Source organism: Dendrobates tinctorius, unplaced genomic scaffold (genome assembly GCF_039654945.1).
Source record: "Dendrobates tinctorius isolate UK_male_01 unplaced genomic scaffold, ASM3965494v1 ptg000162l, whole genome shotgun sequence".
NCBI classification, from domain to species: Eukaryota; Metazoa; Chordata; class Amphibia; order Anura; family Dendrobatidae; genus Dendrobates; species Dendrobates tinctorius.
Window position 1 is genome coordinate 19,335,493 of NW_027361829.1, and position 15,511 is coordinate 19,351,003.

General features: G+C 45.8%; 1 protein-coding gene across 1 annotated transcript; it reads left to right on the plus strand.

Annotated features, from left to right (window-relative positions):
- The first annotated feature begins 1,796 nt into the window (after nt 1–1,796).
- LOC141052570 (uncharacterized) lies at nt 1,797–15,182 on the plus strand. Its single transcript, XM_073549816.1, has 5 exons — nt 1,797–1,852; nt 1,945–2,003; nt 2,085–2,155; nt 2,356–2,547; nt 13,907–15,182. The coding sequence occupies exon 5, from the start codon at nt 14,124–14,126 to the stop codon at nt 15,138–15,140; it is 1,017 nt and encodes a 338-aa protein (XP_073405917.1). The 5' UTR covers nt 1,797–1,852; nt 1,945–2,003; nt 2,085–2,155; nt 2,356–2,547; nt 13,907–14,123; the 3' UTR covers nt 15,141–15,182.
- Nucleotides 15,183–15,511: the final 329 nt, after the last annotated feature.

Genomic DNA, 15,511 nt, shown 5'->3' on the forward strand with positions numbered 1-15,511 from the left:
AAGAGAACTCAGTTCCGACCCACAGCAAACTGGCCCCGTATTCCCCTTCAGGAAACTTTTTTTTTCACTCAGGCTCTTTTGGTCGCTCCTAAATCCTGGACCCAAAAATCAGTCAAAATTAATCCCTCTCAGCAACCTAGTGTTACTGGTACAGAGTTAACATTACCTAGGCCAGTGATGGTGAACCTTTCTGAGACTGAGTGCCCAAACTGCAACCTAAAATCCAATTATTTATGACAAAGTGCCAAATGCCCCACCATGATCCCTTTCATGTAGAAATATGCCCCATTATGATGCCCTTCATGTAGAAATATGCTCCATCATGATCCCCTTCATGTACAAATATGCCCCATCTTGATCCCCTTCATGCCGAAATATTGGCCATCATGATCCCCTTCTTGTAGTAATATGCTCCATCATGATCCCCTTCATGTAGAAATATGCCCCATCATGATCCCCTTCATGTAGAAATACCCCATCACGATCCCCTGCATGCAGAAATATGCCCCATCATGATCCTCTTCATGTAGAAAAGTCCCATCATGATCCCCTTTATACACAAACAAAAAGCACAGAATGACAAATGTGCAAAAATACCTTGCAATAAGACATATAACAGTAATTAGCAAGTGCTGATAAAAGGTAATAACAAACACAGGGTATTTAGTCGATACTTTTTTTGCAAAAAAATGTATGCCAAGCTACTTCACCAACGTCGAGGTAACCCGTATTGAAGCAGTCCCTATCTAATGTATTTAAAACCTGAACATATGAACAGTGTCTAAATGAGCAGGATTAAGACAGGAGCTTCCTGGTATGGACACGTGGTGCAAGACAGCTCCTTATGTGCATGTCACACAAGAGAGGGGTGGGGTCTCTCAAATCATGCATAAGCAAGAAAAAAACTGGATTAAAAACACACATGTGACATGCACAATGTGAACAAGTCTGTTGGACCATGTTCACACCACCCTGACTGAAACACAAACAAAAAGCACAGAATGACAAATGTGCAAAAATACCTTGCAATAAGACATATAACAGTAATTAGCAAGTGCTGATAAAAGGTAATAACAAACACAGGGTATTTAGTCGATACGTTTTTTTTGCAAAAAAATGTATGTCAAGCTGCTTTACCAACATCAAGGTAACCCGTATTGAAGCAGTCCCTATCTAATGTATTTAAAACCTGAATATATGAACAGTGTCTAAATGAGCAGGATTAAGACAGGCGCTTACTGGTATGGGCACATGGTGCAAGACAGCTAAACTTTCTCAGGAGTGGCCGGCCAACCATAATTACCAAAGGAGCTCAGCAACAACTCCTCCAAGAGATCACAAAAGTCCCCACAGCAACATCCAAAGAACTACAGGCCTCACTTGCCTCAGTTAGGTTGGTTTCACATCAGCGTTTGTGTGCGCAGCTTTTCTATTGCATCTTTCCGCATGCTTCTTGGTTTCCTATCTTTAACATTGGGGACGCAGGTACATGCGATTGGATGCTTTTTGCCGCGTTTGACGACGCATGCGGCTGGGAACAGTAAACGCAACATGTTGCAATTTTGGAGGCGTCAATTTACCGCCTAGAAACGTATGCGGTCGTTTTCGGAAGTAATGCATCGAAAAAATGCATTGCAGTCTATGCGAACGCATGTATTCACAAGCTCCCGCCTTTGTTTGCGTTTGTGAACGCATATGTTTTCCCACAATAAACCTGTCTAGACACTAATTAGCCACCCCCACACAAACCTAGATAAAAAGAGGGAGTGTGCATTGGCAGTCCACAACTCTGCAGACTGCACACAAGCAGAGAAGAAGCGCTGACCTGTGAAGAATCTCCAATTTGAACAATGTGAGTATTAAAGCCAATGTCTGTCTTTTTTTTTTTCCTCTCTTTATATGTACTAATAATTTCTGTCTCTTTTTACTTGCTGCATTCATCAGAATATATATCATCTTCAGAGGAGCGCCCTGTCCCTGAACATGCTGGACAGGAAAGTGAAGTGAGTACTCCCCTCTATAGATTGGTAAGTATTCTCTATCATATCTACACATGTGGCAAAAATTTTTTTTTCTTTTTTCAGAACAGTTCAGTTCAACTGTAGCAGAGGGCGAGCAGGAGCAGCAAGGAGAAGTTCGGGTGTCTAGGCGGCGTGTAAGTATACCTGACTGATTGTACTCTGTTTATTGTATCCTGACTGTACTATTCTTGCCTGTTCATTTCTTCACTTTGCTTATTTCTGTACCTTTTTTTTCTTGACTTTACTTATTATTACCTGTTTTCTGTCTGTTTTTTGTTCTTTCTTTTCTTTTTTTTAATCTCTCCAACTTTAATGTATTTCTTTCTTTTCTAAGTTCCATAACGGGATGAAGACCACATAAACAACAACATCCTCATCTCCCTGGTCCATGAGCGAGTCCCGTTGTGGGACACCCGAGTTTCACAGCACTCGGACAAGGTGTGGATCCAGCGACTATGGAATGAGGTGGCAAAAGCGATGATGGATGGATGGGACCATGCCCCAGATCGGGTCCGCAAAGCATTTCGTAAGTATTGCAATGCTGTGTGATGCAGCTGTGACCATGGCCGGGATCACACGACTGTGTGTGATGCAAGAAACTCCTGAGAGTTTCTCTCATCACACACATCTGTGTGATCCCAGCCAAAAGTGCATTGTCTAAACTTTTTTTTTTTTTTTTTTTTTTTTTTTTTTTACAGTGCTCAAAGTCATGGTTAGGACATGGTTAATGTCCTGTTCTAACAGGGTTAACTTTTGCCGGCCTCTCTCTGGATCTGGGAGGGGTATTTATACTCACTCCAGACTAGGATTCCCTGTCAGCTACACTGTTATTCTGGCTATGTGTCTGACCCCTGGTGTGCTTGTATACTGCATTGCTTGTTTGATTCCTGTGTATGACCCGGTCTGTCCCCTCACTCTGTTCTCTCACGTTTTGGTACTATCGTCTTCTCCTGTTCTGACCTCCTGGCTTGGCTATCGTTACTCCGTTACAGATTATACCGTCTATTGCCTGTTCTAGTTTTCTGATCTATTGCTATGTCCTGACTATCCATTCTGTCTAACCCTTTGGTATTGTTGTGCTATGTCGTGCTTTGACCCCGGCTTAATCTGGTTTACGTCTCTGCCTATGCCCCTTGGTAACTTGTCCCGCAGTTACCTTTCTAGGAGCTTTCCTTCAGCTCCTAGCTCTGTGGAGCTTAGGCCATGCCCCCAGCAGTCACGTGCTTCAGTCCCTGTTAGTCTGAAGCACGCATCTTCACCGCTGCTGCCCCACTCCACAGGTATCTTTGAGCACTGTTTTTGTACTAAGGACATGCGCACTGGCTCAGTGAGCAAGTGCAGTGCGGTGTTCCTGACATTATAGCTGACCATTTTAGTTTTTTTTCTCTTTCTGAGGAAAAAAAGTATCTTCATGGATTCCATGCAAGCTTTGGCTGATCAGGTCAAGCACCTGACCCAAATGTTCCACAAACTTAATGTGGAACAGCGCACGATGGCCCATACCCAGCAACAGTTGGTGGATACTGTGCAGGGGGCTGTCACTGCAGGGGCTCCTAGTGCTGGGGATAGAGATGTGTCATTGGCATCCCCCGAATCTCCGGTCAAATTGCCGGACCCTTTCTCAGGGGATAAAAGGGAGTTCAGGTCATTCAGAGAAGGATGCCAGCTTTTTTTTCTCTGAGGCCCCGCTCCTCCGGGGATGAGTTCCAGAGGGTGGGGGTCGTCATTTCCCTACTTTGGGGGGCTCCACAGGTATTGGCTTTTTCTCTCTCTTCCTCTGCTCTTGAACGTATGTCTGTGAATTTGTTCTTTGAGGCTCTGGGGCACATTTATGATGAGCCTGATAGAGTGCATCTGGCAGAGGATATGGTGATGAGTGTGACACAGGGGAGGCACTCTGCTGAATGGTTCTGATCAGAGTTTAGATGTTGGACCGCCGAAGCATCCTGGAACGATGCCGCCCTGAGGGGCTTGTTCTGCAGGGGCCTGTCTGACTGTCTGCAGGATGCTCTGGCATTGCATCCTCCTCCTGATACCCTGGAGGATGCCATGATGCAGGCAGTCCATATGGACCGGAGACTCTGTGCTAGAGGAATGATGCAACAAGAGTCTCCCTTGTACCCCAAATTGTGTGACACTGCACCTGTATCTGAGCCCATGGAGGTTGGGTCAGTGTCGGTTAAGGAGAAAGAGAGAAGGCACTGTAGAGACAATCTACTATGCTTTTACTGTGGAGCCTCTGGACATTGGAAAAGGAATTGCCCCTCCTGCCCTTCAGAGAAACGACTGAGTCTGGACAACAATCGAGGAGGTTGTCCAGACTACCAGGTACATTTTTTTTCTCACGTATAAAGATGGTGCTCCAGGTTGAATTGGAACTTGCTGGTGGTCCAGTTATGACCACCGCCTTTGACTGTGGTTCCTCCATTAATCTGATGCCCAAGTTGTTACCCTTAATAAGATAGGGACAGTCAGATTAAAAAACACTGTTAAAATTGTGGCTGTGGATTCATCCCCTCTTACCCGGGATGGAATTTGCTTTATGTCTGAAGTTTTTTCTATGAAAATGGGTTCCACTCATGTGGAAAAGTTAAGTTGTTTCATTATGAATACTCTGCCTGCAGGACTGGTATTGGGGATGCCCTGGTTGCAACGCCACAATCCTCTCATTGATTGGGTGAAGGGGGAGTTCATCCGATGGGGATGTAATGATAATGGTCTGTGTTGTAACCCGGTTCCTTTTGTCAATCCGATAAGGTCTGTCGGTCTGGAGGGTATTCCGGAGTACCTGAGAGACTTTGAAGACATGTTTTCCGAAAGCGAGGCTGAGGCACTCCCACCACATAGACCATTTGATTGTGCTATCGATTTAGTACCTGGAGTCAAATTACCCAAGGCTCGTTTATTTAATTTGTCCGTGCCTGAGCGCCAAGCTATGAAAGAGTACATCAAAGAGAGCCTTCGCAAGGGTCATATTCGGCCCTCGGTCTCACCCGTGGCAGCGGGGTTTTTCTGTGTAAAGAAAAAAGATGGTGGGTTGCGACTGTGCCTCGACTTTCGGGAACTGAATAAAATTACTGTTAAGAATACGTACCCTCTCCCGTTGATTCCTGACTATGCAACCAACTCACGGGGGCCAAATGGTTTTCTAACCTCGATCTACGAGGGGCTTGTAACCTTATAAGGATCTGGGAACCCCCCTTTGCATTTGTGCACTATGTATTGTGATTGAGACTGTATGAGGGGTCTGTTACATTAATTTGCTACCCATATAGGCCACCTTTTGCCAAATGTGTTCTATTGTTTTTAACTTATAAGGGAGATAGGGTCCTCTTTAGAGCAGGATTATCTCTCTATAGAAATTAGGGGTCCCTTTAATTATCGGGTAGAGGGTCTCCCTAGTGGCTGCAGGGTATATCAAGGCCCCTAGGGATAGTCATCGTTGAGCGGGGGCGCCACAACATTCCCCCCTAGGGTGCCAACCTCCGCGGCCAGGCAGGTGGAAGCTCAGTTTGCACATTAGGGATTCCTAGTTGTTCCCTTTATGGGTTTTTGTTTGAACACTATTTGTTTTGTGTTTTTGTCACTTTCTTTGGTGTATAACCAGTTATGGTTTTTTAATCAATAAAGTATCTGTTTTAGGGGATACTTATATGATTTGATGTTTAGATCCTTTTTTGCATTATAATTTGATATTGTCAGAATACGATTCAGGGATCGCCAGTTTCCTTGCGAGCCCAATTAATTCAGATTTGTGGCTGAAAGATGTAAATCAGGCATTCAGAATAGGGGGGATACCCGAGAATAGTACTGGTCCTTTGGCTCTCAAGAATCTGTTTAATGAAGTATATGGGGGTACAAGGATTTTCTGAAATCCTGGTGGGAAATAAGAACCTTGGAGAATTATTTAAAAAATCGGATTATTCCAAGAGGTCTGAGGATAAATATTAATCCTTCCCCCCAGGATTGCCTCACCTGATCTTATGAGTGCATGGATCAAGGAGTCTATAGAATCATCTATGAGATTCATGCAAATCTTGTTATCTTGTTAGCAGAAGAAAGGAAGGTGCTTGAGAGGTCTACCAGTGAATTGAACAAATTGATTGAACGAGTCCAAGTTTAAAGTAGATCCCGACTTCAATAGAAGGGAGGGGTTATTACAAACCTCTGAGAGGTATCAGGCCCTATTGAAAGAGCGAAAACATCTACAGTTTCACAGGGATCTAAAGGACTTTAGTGAAAATCAGGTGTTTAATTATCAAAAAGACAGGCAGAGGCTTCGTCCTCTGATGTATATACTTCTGATACGGAAAGGGCAGAATTAACATCGGGTGGTGTACATCAATATAGAGAAACTTTACCGAAACAGAGATGGCAAGGCAGGAGGGGCAGATTTGAGAGAAAGGGAAGAGGGTCTTACAGGGGAGGCATGAAGGTGCCAACCTCGTTCTCGGTACCCAATATGGCATCTGGGTCTGTTCAAGCCTTTACCTCTACCTCCTCCTCTTCCTCTTTTTTGGACCAAGGTGCGAGGACAGGCTATCAACTCAGAACCCGTTTCAACCATTAAGGGGACAGATTCTGAACCTGTCCTTGCACACCCAGACAAGGGATGAGCAGAGTGTCCTCTCGAGAGGCTTGAACTTTGTACTGACCAATAAGTTCAACTGTTTCAAATGGGTGAAGGATTTAAATCTGTTTTGCAGGAAATGGAAGTGGAGAAAGTTTTTCAGACACAATAGTCGGGAGGTATGTCGACAGCAGGGCCTCAGCGAGGAAGACATTGAGGGCTATGAGGCGCTCCTTGGCCTCCTTAGGGAAAATGACAGAGCCCCTAATGTCGGTAAGGGCCTGTTCACCACATTGAGAAATAAAAGTGAGAAGATGCCACCTCAGGGTGATATGGGAAATATTGATATCTCTGCCCTGCTGGTGGAGAGGGACCTTAAGAGGATAACAAAACCTGAGTGGGAAAATTGTGACAATCTGGTGGCAAGTGAGCGGTCAGCTCTGGAGGCCCTTAAGAAGAATGACCAATTGGTGGTGAAATCCTCCGACAAAGGGGGTAACTTGGTAATTATGAACCATAAGGAGTATCGTACCATGTGTTATGCTATATTACAGGATAATTCCACCTATGAGGTACTTGGGGGTAACCCTATGACTGCCTATAAGGAGGAACTCCGATTAATCCTAGTTGGGGCTTTGGCAGATGGTTTAATTTCGAAAACGGAATTCGATTTTCTTCCCCCTAAGTTTCCATTGGCAGCAACATTTTATGCATTACCAAAGATACATAAGGGCCTGGACCCTCTAATGAGGAGGCCGATTGTATCGGGTGTGGACTCTTTAACACAAAATTGTGGTCTTTATATCAATCAGATTCTGCATCCTTATGTTGTCTCCATCCCATCATACTTGAGGGATACATCAGATTTACTGCTGAAACTGGAGGGGGTACAGCTTGAAGAGAATGTCTGGTTGGCTTCCATTGATATAGAAGCCCTATATAGCAACATACCACATGAAGCAGGGATCAGAGGTGTAGGACATTTTCTAAGTCAAAGATCAGTAGCGTGCAGAGGGCTCAATAACTTACTGGCATCTCTCTTGCGGTTCACACTTACCCACAATGCATTTACCTTCAAGGGCAGGTTCTACCACCAGCTCAGGGGCACTGCGATCGGGAGTCCCTGTGCCCCGTCGTATGCAAATTTGTTCCTGGGCTGGTGGGAGGAGACTATCATATTCGGGGGTGAAGAAAAATGGTCTCATAATCTGGTATCTATGTGGTATAGATTCATAGACAATGTTTTTGTGATATGGACAGGGTCGAAGAATCAATTTGTAGAGTTTGTGAGGGAATTGAGCCAAAACGATGTGGGTCTCAAGTTTACCTCCGAGATCCATAAAACAGGAATACCATTTCTAGACATCAAGATTAGAAAAGAGAGGTATCCCTAAGGGACAATTCCTCAGATTGAGGAGGAATTGCTCTAGGAATGATCTCTTCCAGAAACAAGCTGGGGACATGTTTGGCCGCTTCAGGGAAAAGGGGTATCCAAGACACATTCTTGACACAGCGTATGATTTTGCAAGTAAAGCAAATAGACAGCAATTGCTGCAGAAACGCGTGGTCGAGGGCTCGACCGAACAGCTAAGGATTATTGGGACATTTGATGCCAGGCATCAGGAGGTCAGAAGGATCCTGTCCAGACATTGGGATGTTCTCAGACTAGACCCAGACCTAAAGGATATGGTTAGTGAGCGTCCCAATATTACGTTTAGGAAAGGCAAATCCATTAAGGATATGTTGGTACACAGCCAATATAGGAGACAAGGGGTCAGTGGTACATGGCTGGACAGGAGACCTTGTGGCTTCTTTAAGTGTGGGGATTGCAGTTTCTGTAAATTTATGAAACCTGGGAAGTGCTTTCGCAACTCAAGCACGGGAAAGTTTTTTATCAACGAGACTTCTCGAACTGCAAGACCACAGGAGTTGTGTATATGGCCACATGCTCGTGCCCCAGAGACTACATAGGGAAGACCAAAAGGGAGTTTAGAAGGAGAGTGGGGGAACACATGGGTGACATTAGGAATCAAAGGGAGACCCCACTTGCAAAACATATGTGGATGTGTCATAAAGGTAACCCCGGGGATATCAAATTCACTATAATAGAAGTGGTCAATGTGAACCCGAGAGGAGGGAATGTAGATAAGATGATTCTTAGAAGAGAATGTGAGTGGATTTTTAGGATGGAGTCACTGGAGCCTAGGGGGCTAAATGAACAGCTCTTGTTTGTCTGTTTCTTATAAGCCACAACTGAAGGATGTGACCTTTTTTGAGTTAATTGGCCTTCTCAGTTTTTGTGTTTGGTTTCCTTTTTCTTTTGGGATTCCCATTTATCATTATGGAATATTTTATGTATCATTTTCCCTTTACCATATGCTGCTATATATGCCCTATGGGATATAGAACAATTCTTGGTATCTGAGTCTTCTGAGGCGTTTGTATCCCCACGCTTTATAGGATAATAAAATATTATACTGTGTCTACTCCCAGTTCATTTTATTTTTATGATATATTCTGCTGCCTGCTTACATTGCCAATCTAGCTGAGAGGCTCTAATGCGATGGCGCGCTGTAACTCATTCAGTTACATTTGAGCTGATAACGTGGTGTATAAAGGTGCAGACAGGGGATATGTCGGGCATTTTGTTGTATCGCTGAGCATGCGCAGTATGACACAGACAGGCGACTCGGCCATAAACTGGGAGGTCTGATGTAACGGTGTGGGGTGGGTACGTTACGCTGGTACATTGGTTATGGCGTCAGTGCCCGGAGCAGGCACGATAGAGCATATGACTGTGTGCCATATGAGGTACCCGGAAGTAAGAGACGGCTTCAGTGAGGAATAGGGGATCATGCGTAGTGGAGCACTTGAATGTGTGCTGCATGAGAGACCCGGAAGCCAGGGACGGCCTCAGGGATGGTTAAGCACAGTGAGATGCTCTGATTGAGGTCCCTGATTGGGCATATACCAGTGACGCTGGGACATGCGCCCTAAGACCATGGGAGGACGCTACGTCACAGGATTGTGAGTGGGCATTACATACATACTGATGGCGGTGGTTTTAAAAGGGAGGTTAGTGAAGTATCGTTTGGCTACTGCACCTTATCTGGGACAGATATCAAAATATCTGGCCTCCTGATGAGTCTAAGTAGGCGAAACGCGTTGAGGCGTTAACCATGTGATGGCAGGTGGTGGGTGACACAGATGAGTATCGCTATTGCAATTCTGTGCTCATTTTTTATCTGTGTTGACATTAATTGGTTGCATATTAAGACATGGATGCATATTAAGCCATGTCTGATAGCATTTTGGCACTAGTTGGATGTGAATATTATGGTACTAGTGGATTATGCCTCTGGTGATATGTATCTTTGAGTATCAAGGCTGCTATCCGAAACAAGGAAGGTGTGCTTATAAAGGTTGTTGCATCATCAAGTGTTATTGAATTTTCCAGCTAATGAACCCCTTTGCATTTTGCACTATATATTGTGATTGAGACTGTATGAGGGGTCTGTTACATTAATTTGCTACCCATATAGGCCACCTTTTGCCAAATGTGTTGTATTGTTTTTAACTTATAAGGGACATAGGGTCCTCTTTAGAGCAGGATTATCTCTGTATAGAAATTAGGAGTCCCTTTAATTATCGAGTAGAGGGTCTCCCTAGTGGCTGCAGGGTATATCAGGGCCCCTAGGGATAGTCATCGTTGAGCGGGGGCGCCACAATGTCATCCCCCCCCCCCAGGGTGCCAACCTCCGTGGCCAGGCAGGTGGAAGCTCAGTTTGCACATTAGGGAATCCTAGTTGTTCCCTTTTATGGGTTTTTGTTTGAACACTATTTGTTTTGTGTTTTTTGTCACTTTGTTTGGTGTATAACCAGTTATGGTTTTTAATCAATAAAGTATCTGTTTTAGGGGATATTTATATGATTAGATATTTAGATCCTTTTTTGCATTATAATTTAATATTGTCAGGATCTGGGAGGGGGATGAATGGAAAACAGCGTTCCTGACAACTGAGGGGCTGTTTGAAAACCTGGTTATGCCCTTCGGCCTCACTAACGCTCCTGCTGTTTTTCAGAACTTCATTAATGTTGTTTTTTCTGACTTGATTGGGCGTTATGTAGTCATCTACTTGGATGACATCTTGATATACTCTGAGGACAGTCAGTCACACTTACACCATTTACGTACCGTTCTTATGAGACTTCGGGAGAACCATTTGTATGCTAAGCTGGAGAATTGCTCATTTTTTATGCAAGAACTGTCTTTTCTGGGTGTAATTGTATCCGGGGAGGGATTCCGCATGGATCCAGGAAAGGTTCAAGCCATTACCGATTGGGTGCAGCCTCATGACCTGAAGTGGTTGCAGCGATTTCTGGGCTTCGCTAATTATTATACGAAGTTCATTAAAGTGTTCTCGGAGGTGGTGAAACCCTTGACAGACCTCACTCTTAAAGGGGCAGATGTAAAAAAATTGGTCCGTGGCCGCAAAAAATTCCTTCCTTACATTAAAGAAGTGTTTTACCACAGCCCCTGTGTTGGTACAACCCGATTCGTCAAGACCTTTTATCGTCGAGGTCGACGCTTCGGAGGTGGGGGTGGGGGCAGTATTGTCATAGGGCCCCTCTACCCTGACTAACCTCAAACCCTGTCCCTTTTTCGCTAAGAAGTTCTCTTTGGCTGAGAAACTATGATGTCGGTAACAGGGAATTGTTAGCGGTTAAATTGGCCTTCGAAGAATGAAGGCATTTTTTGGAGTGGGCCACTCATCCCATTACGGTCATCACTGATCATAAAAACCTGGCCTATATCGAGTCTGCTAAGAGATTGACCCCCAGACAGGCTCAGTGGGCACTTTTTTTTCTCAATTTCATTTTACCATCACGTTCCGACCAGGGTCTAAAAATGTAAAGGCGGATGCCTTATCCCGAAGTTTTGATTCTGTGTCCCCTCCAGAACCTTCTTCCTCCATTCTTCACCCAGGAGTGGTTGTAGCCGAAATCTCCTCTGAGTTACAGAGAGATTCTGGAAGCACAAGCTCCCAGGAATAAACTCCCAGGTAAATTGTTTGTACCCAAACAATTCCGTCTCACACTCCTTCAAGAATTTCATGATTCTGTATTAAGTGCACACCCTGGTATTGCAGCTACCCGGGGGGCAGTAGCTAGGGGTTTTTGGTGGCCCTCTATGGGTACTGATATAAAAAGGTTTGTAAATACTTGTGGGGTGTGCGCGCGCTCTAAAAGCTCTAAGGGCCGGCAGGGGAATTGGTGCCTTTGCCAATTCCGGATAAACCATGGACACACCTGTCCATGGACTTTATCACTAATCTTCCATCTTCCAAGGGCAACTCAGTGGTATGGGTAGTGGTTGATAGATTTTCTAAGCAAGCCCACTTTGTGCCATTACCTGCGTTACCATCTGCTGAAACCTTGGCCCGCTTGTTTATACAGCACATTGTTCGATTGCATGGAGTGCCCGTGAACGTGGTGTTGGACAGGGGTGTGCAATTTGTGGCCAGGTTTTGGAGAGCGTTTTGTATGAAGTTGGGGGTCACGTTGTCATTCTCCTCTGCCTATCACCCGGAATCCAATGGACAGACTGAAAACACCAACCAGTCGTTGGAGCAGATTCTGAGATGCCTGGCCTCCTCCAGACAGGAAGACTGGTGTGAGGTATTGCCCATGGCAGAATTTGCATTCAACTGTCATATTAATCAGTCTACCGGAAAGTCTCCCTTTCAGGTCAATTATGGGTTTGTTCCGCAGTTTGGGGAATTTCCCCGTATGGATTTGGATTGCCCTGGTGCCGAGGGGATGGTACAACAGTTAAATACCCTCTGGGGGAGGTGCAGGGGAACATCTTCAAAGCCCAGAAGAAGTACAAACATTTTGCGGACAGGAGGAGGGGGTTGGGTCCTGCGTTAACAGTGGGGTAAAAAGTCTGGTTGTCCACCCGTAACGTCAAACTTAAAATACCCTCTATGAAGTTGGGCCCAAAATTTATTGGCCCATACAAGATTGTAGAGGTGATCAACCCGGTGGCCTACAGATTACAGTTGCCCACCTCCTTCAAAATATCTAACGTCTTCCACAGGTCCCTATTAAAACCTGTGGGGATAGTTAGAGAAGATCCCTCATCTGTGGCTCCACCAGTGTTGGTAGAGGGTCAATTGGAGTACGAGGTAGGGCACATCATTGATTCACGGTGGGTGCGCCGGAGACTTCAGTACCTTATTCATTGGAAGGGATATTCCGTGGAGGTTCGGTCATGGGTTCCGGCCAGTTCGGTGCACGCTGATCGACTGGTGCGGGCTTTTCATGCCAGATACCCTGAGAAACCTGGGGGGTCCATTGGCCCCTCATTAAGAGGGGGTACTGTCATGGTTAGGACATGGTTAATGTCCTGTCCTCACAGGGTTAACTTTTGCCGGCCTCTCTTTGGATCTGGGAGGGGTATTTATACTCACTCCAGACTAGGATTCCCTGTCAGCTATACTGTTATTCTGGCTGTGTGTCTGACCCTTGATGTGCTTGTATACTGCATTGCAGTGATTCCCATGTATGACCCGGTCTGTCCCCTCACTCTGTTCTCTGTCTCACATTTGGTACCATCGTCTTCTCCGGTTCTGACCTCCTGGCTTGGCTATCGTTACTCCGTTACAGTTTGTCCCTATTGTACCGTCTATTGCCCGTTCTGGTTTTCTGATCTATTGCTACGTCCTGACTATCCGTTCTGTCTAACCCTTTGGTATTGTTGTGCTATCTCGTGCTTTGACCCCGGCTTAATCTGGTTTACGTCTCTGCCTATGCCCCTTGGTAACTTGTCCCGCAGTTACCTTTCTAGGAGTTTTCCTTCAGCTCCTAACTCTGTGGAGCTTAGGCCACATCCCCAGCAGTCACGTGCTTCAGGCCCTGTTAGTCTGAAGCACGCATCTTCACCGCTGCTGCCCCGCTCCACAGGTATCTTTGAGCACTGTTTTTGTACTCAGGACACGTGCACTGGCTCAGTGAGCAAGTGCAGTGCGGTGTTCCTGACACAAAACACGTTGGTGTTCGATGAAGGATCGCTTCAACAAAGACCTTCGTCAGGAGAGCCGGGTTCCCAGTGGTTCTGGATCAAGGATCAGAAGATATAAGTACCACCGCATGCTGTCATTTTTGAGACCTGTCCTTGCCCAGAGAACATATGTATTTTTGTGGTCTATTGGATTGTGTTGTACTGCCTGATCTGTATTTTTCTATTCCACATGAGTTGGCGCTTTTAATATTGTAAATATTTGGTACTAATGTTTTAGTTTTCTTTTCACAGCACCTGGAGCAGCACCCTTGAGCCTCGTTCCAGAGCGGTCCTTCATCAAACAGCCACAGACCTGTCCCAGCCATCCACCATCGAAGCAGCAAGTGGGCCGGCAACACAGACTGGAGACTAGAAAGTTGGTCCATCAGGTGTTCCCCTGTCTCAAGCCTCTGCCATTTCTTTTTCGGCGTATCCCCACTAGCGGCAGAAGTCCTCGAACAGGACACTCATGTTTTTGCACTTGAGCTCGATCTTTCCTGATGGACTCAAGGCGATGGGAGACAGACTGGATAATGGCTTCAACCTTATGAAGACACTTATCAAGGATGTCAACCGAAGCCTTCACCAAGTGACAGCCGACCTCCAGAGGCCAGCACATCACTTTTTCAATCAAATAGAACGGGGCATGTTGGAACACCTTACTCCTGATCTCCAGCTCAATGTCATGCAGGCCTGCAATGCTGCTTACATGCAGGCTATGCAGCAGAGTCGGTATTTTCAGCAGTCAAAGGTGGCATTTCCACCTGTGCCATCACTGACATGCTTGACCTCAATGCCATGCTCTGCTGCATACCACTGCATGGCCACCACCATTCCAAGCCCTGCCGGACACCACTACAGCGCCACCACCATGCTGAGTTCTGTTGGACAGCCCACCGCCACCACCATGCCAAGTGCTGCTCCTGCTTGGACGTCCTCCACCGCCACTAGCATGCAGCAACTGTACCCGGACCCTGGCAGGACATCCTCCACCAGCGCCTGGACCCTGGCAGGACATCCTCCACCACCATCAGCATGCAGCAGCAGCACCTGGACCCTGCTTGGACATCATCCACCACCATCAGCATGCAGCAGCAGCACCCGGACTCTGCTTGGACATCCTCCACCAGCACCAGCATTCAGCAGCAGCACCCAGACCCTGTCAGGCCGTCCACCAGGACCAGGCCGCAGGAACAGGACACTCAGGCTCCCCAGAAGCCAGCGCAGATTACAAAAAAAGGCAAAAAAAACAAGGACTCTCAAAATCCCTCCCCCCTCCCCTCCCAATGTGTCTGTGATGTCTAGTTTGTCTCTCCCTTCCAGTGTGTTTCTCCCGTCCCATGCCTCCAGTACCATCCATGACCTCCCTGACCCCACTAGTTTGATTACCCTTTCCCCTGCAACCCCTGCGTCGTCTTTACCCAGCCAGGCGTCCCAACTAAACACCACCCGGTTACTTCATTCTACCCCCAGCTGTCGCAGTTAATTTGTAATTTTATAAAATAAATTTATTGTTTTTTGCCCCTAATACTGTTTGGCTATTTGTGTATTTTGCCTCCGGCAACACACACCGTGCGCCGTAAAAACACTGCGCCGTACACTTTAGAATTTGACACCACATAGTTCCAGGAATGACAGCTTGAAAACTGAAGCTTTGCTTCTTGTGTCTGTGGAGCTATGAGTTGTCAAAAACTAATATGACTTGTATTTTCTCCAGCATCTCTTCAGTCTTCTTAATGTATGTGACACAGACTGAAGAGACAATGGAGGTAGTACAAGGCATATCTATAGTCACCTGGCCAGCTGTCAGAAGTAATGAATTCAGGATGCACAAAACACAGCATCCTTAATTACCTA